This window comes from Athene cunicularia (genome assembly GCF_003259725.1).
Source record: "Athene cunicularia isolate RWA chromosome 5 unlocalized genomic scaffold, athCun1 chr5_part1, whole genome shotgun sequence".
Lineage (NCBI taxonomy): Eukaryota > Metazoa > Chordata > Aves > Strigiformes > Strigidae > Athene > Athene cunicularia.
In genome coordinates this window covers 3,253,142-3,257,073 of record NW_020799101.1, presented here as the reverse complement: position 1 = coordinate 3,257,073, position 3,932 = coordinate 3,253,142, and the positions used below count along the sequence as shown (strand labels likewise).

At 58.9% G+C, this 3,932-nt stretch overlaps 1 protein-coding gene across 1 annotated transcript in view; it reads left to right on the top strand.

Moving 5' to 3' along the window:
• Positions 1-6: 6 nt before the first annotated feature.
• Positions 7-3,932, top strand: part of PYGL (glycogen phosphorylase L) — a gene marked incomplete at its 3' end in the record, with an annotated part of 9,960 nt that continues 6,034 nt past the window's right edge. The window contains exons 1-3 of the mRNA XM_026849176.1: positions 7-281; positions 1,757-1,858; positions 3,493-3,595. Coding sequence (XP_026704977.1) covers positions 39-281; positions 1,757-1,858; positions 3,493-3,595 — 448 coding nt within the window. The remainder of the gene's footprint in view (positions 282-1,756; positions 1,859-3,492; positions 3,596-3,932) is intronic.

Genomic DNA, 3,932 nt, shown 5'->3' with positions numbered 1-3,932 from the left:
CCGTTTGTCCCCCCCGTGTCCCCCGCAGCCCCGCCGGGATGTCGCGGCCGCTGTCGGACCAGGAGCGGCGGAAGCAAATCAGCATCCGCGGGATCGTGGGGGCCGAGAACGTGGCCGAGCTGAAACGGGGCTTCAATCGCCACCTCCACTTCACCCTGGTCAAGGACCGCAACGTGGCTACCCCCCGTGACTACTACTTCGCCCTGGCCCACACCGTGCGGGACCACCTGGTGGGACGCTGGATCCGCACCCAGCAGTACTACTACGAGAAGGACCCCAAGGTGGGAGCGGGGGGGTTGCTGGGAGAGGGGGGGGACACCCCTCTTTTTGCAGGCGAGAGGGCGGAGGGCAGCGAGAGCCCCCCCTCAGCTGTACCCCGATGGGTCCTGCGTGGGGGCCGGGGTGGGAATTTGTAAGGCGGGATGGGAAGATACAACATGAGGCGAGGGGGTGGGGTGGTGGGGTGTTTTTTCTAGGGTTTAGGGATATTTCCCCTTCGCTTTGGCAAGCGGAGGGACTGGACTTTATCAAGCGAGGCCACTGCCCTCTGCTTTTGCAAAACAAACCGAGCGCGGCTTGGCCGGGCGCTGGGCTCAGGGCATGGGAACCGCGTTTGTTGTCCCGCAGCGCTGGCGTGGGTGCGGTCTGCCGAGAGCAGCTGCAAAGCCTTCTAGGGTCAATTAGGCAAGGGTTTAAACCAACCCAAAGCCAGCCGCAGGCAGGTCTGGCTTAAAAGAGGCGCGAGTTTAATCGGCGCTACAGCCGTCCCGAGAAAGACCCGGTTTATCCGGGAGTTTCTGGGTTTGCTGCTCATCAGCGTGGGCTGGCACCGAGCACGGGGCTCCGGCTGCTGGGGATTAGCTGTAATCCCCTCCTGACACCTGGACGGCCCCGCTGGCTCCTGGCCTCCCTGGGACAGTGCCAGCCCCTGAGAGCTCAACACCCCTCCCCGTGTCGTGGAGGGGTGAGGGGGTAAAAAAAAAAAAAAAAAAAAAAAAAATGCTGGGTGCCGTTCGCCCGCCGTCGCTGCTTCCAGCTCTGCTGGCACCAAACCAGTAAACCCAACAGATCCTGCTCGGCGCATCCCATCGCCATCCCCAGGCCCGATCCCACACAGGTCCTGGGGAAACCTGTTAAGTCAGCGACTTCCTCCGGCCTAAATCCTTCCTTAAAACCCGCCGGTGCTGACGCCGGGGGATGGCTTACACAAGCCTCTGCGTTACCGGCCACATCCTGCACCCCTCGTGTCCTGAGACCCAACCGAACCCCCCAGGGATGTGGAAGGAAGCCCGCGTCCCTGCGGCTGCTGCACACGCCTGGCCCTGGTGCTTGTTTGGGTTTTGGGTTGTTTTGCAGCTCGGGGTGACATTAGGAAACATCTCTTCTTTAAAATTTAACTTTGTACCACCGCGGCCACCGGCGTGCTTGGGGTGACCACCCTGGAGCTGTCCCTGCTCTCGGACAGGGCGTTAGGGCTTGTCTAAACAAAACCAGCTCTGTGTTACCCTCTTCCTGACTTGGGAAATAGCAGTGCAAGAGCTGCAGGGCACGGCCCTGAGGAGCTCCAGCCCTCAGTGCAAACCGCCCTGCTCTGTTGAAAGTCTTTTTTTTTTTTTTTTTTTTTTTTTTTTTTTTTTTTTTTTTTTTTTTTTTTTTCCCTTGTGCTTTGTGATAACACCCGAGAGCAGCTTCTGGCATCCAGAGAAGCCTCGTCCAGCCCTGGGGAAAGTGACTGGCGGGTGGTTTTCTCTTTCAGAGGATTTACTACCTCTCCTTGGAGTTTTACATGGGGCGGACGCTGCAGAACACCATGATTAACCTGGGGCTGCAAAACGCCTGCGACGAAGCCATCTACCAGGTGAGCATCCCAGGGCGTCAGTGTAGACCCGGGCCGGGAGGGCTCCAATGCTCTGCAGCCCCTGGGGATTTTTGTGTTTTCCTGCACTGGCTGCAAACGGCTCCTTGAGCTGCAGGCGATGCCTTAGTGGATAAATGCTGCTCCAGAACCAGCTCTTTGAAAGGCCGGGGGCCGCAGCCGGCGTTTGCAGCTGCCGAGCACTGCTGGGATGGAGGGTCAAGCCCAAGGAAGCTCATGGTTGTATACACGAGGCCATTAATAGCTATAATCAGTGGCAGAGGGGAATAAAACCTTGGCCTAACTCAACCCTGGCCTGGCACTGGCACCGTGTGGTTATCAGAGGTTTTTTGGGTGGCTCCTTCCTCCCCTGCCCTGTGCTTGCACCCCTCAGGGCCAACGCCATCATACATGGCCTGTGCGGTTGCACAACAGCCAGAGCAGCTTTCGAGCAAATGCATTCAGAGAGGAAGTTATTTTTAGGTTTTCTTGTGGTTTTTTTGTTGTTTTATTTTTAATCTGTCGACCTTGCAAAGAGGCTGGCAGGCCAGCGGGGGTGAGGGTGGAGGGAAAGAGCCTGGGATGCTGCGTGGGGAAGCAGAAGGGGCCAGGTTATTTGGAAATCATCCTCTTCGCAGCGATGGCAGGTAAATCCTTACGCTGAGCCCCCCTGGACACAAATGCCAAATGTCTCTAAAAGAAAATGTTTGGCGTAATAGAAATCAAGTGAAATATTTCTGTAGGCCTTCAGGGCTGCCGATGGAATTCCGAGCGGTGCCCTAGTGCCACGGAACACCGGCGAGGCTGCGGCCAGTGCCGGTGCTCCCACCTGTGCCCGGCTGGTTTGGGAGAAGGTGCTGCCTCATTACATGTGAGCGGTGCAGGGTCTGGCCCTCCTGCATGGGTGGCCACGGGTCTGGGGCTGTCACTGTGGCCATGGGACATTGGGCCAAGAGGTTTCCTTGGGAAAAGGTGGCTCAGCCCTGGCGAGGCACGGTCTTATTTCCTGCTGAGCTACCTGGGGAGCTTTGCATAGGCAAAAATCTCTTCCTCCCACAGCATCCCAGGCTGGAAACTTGAAATTTCCTTGTTAAAGTGGTGTAGCTGCTTCTCTGGGTGTCTCTGTTTAAGGGTGATGCCTGGAGCCAGGGGGGGTGGCAGGGATGGGGGAGCAGGAGCGTGGTGCCTGCCCCCGTGGAGCTGGGGCGTGGAGAGAGGAAACAGGCCCAGGAATGAGCTCTGGGAGACCTGTCTGAAATATCTGGGACCACAAGAGCAGCGCCCTGGTTACGGCCCTGTGCCCCCCACCCCCAGGAGCTTGTCCATGGTGAGGTCAAGGGTGCGTGTGTCCCTTGTAAAGGCTGGTGGAGTGTCTTTAAACACCAGAGCTGGTCCCTGCTGTGCCATGGAGCAGCAGTGGAGGGGGAGAGGGGCTGTTTTGGGTGAAAATCGCAGTGTCCCACCTGCAGGGATGAGTCTTGCAGGGTCAGGTGCCTTCCCACCCCTCCTGGAACCCGCCTGCAAGGGGGGAGATGGCAGCAGTGGGCGCAGGGCAGCACCCAGGGGTGCAGGGCCTCCCCTCTGCGGGGCTGGGCACACTGTGAGCCTCCAGCTCATCGCCTTCTCCTCATCTGTAGCTCGGGCTGGACATGGAAGAGCTGGAGGAAATCGAGGAGGATGCCGGGCTCGGCAACGGTGGGCTCGGCAGGCTTGCTGGTGAGTGCGTCCCAAACATGGTCTGTTTGTCAGGATGGTGGGGCACGGGGTGTGTGTGGGGGGTGTGCCTAAACTCAGCAGGGGGGTGGTTTGCTCCAGCCTTTACAGAATTAGCAAATCATCTCGGTTGGAAAAGCCCTTGAAGCTCCTCCAGCCCAACCATGACCCTCACCCTGACCGTTCCCAACTCCCCCAGATCCCTCAGCGCTGGCTCAGCCCGACTCTTCAACCCCTCCAGGGATCCCGGGGACTCCCCCCTGCCCTGGGCAGCCCATTCCAACGCCCAACAGCCCCTTCTGCACAGAAATCCTTCCTCAGAGCCAGCCTGACCCTGCCCTGGGCAGCTTGAGGCCATTCCCTC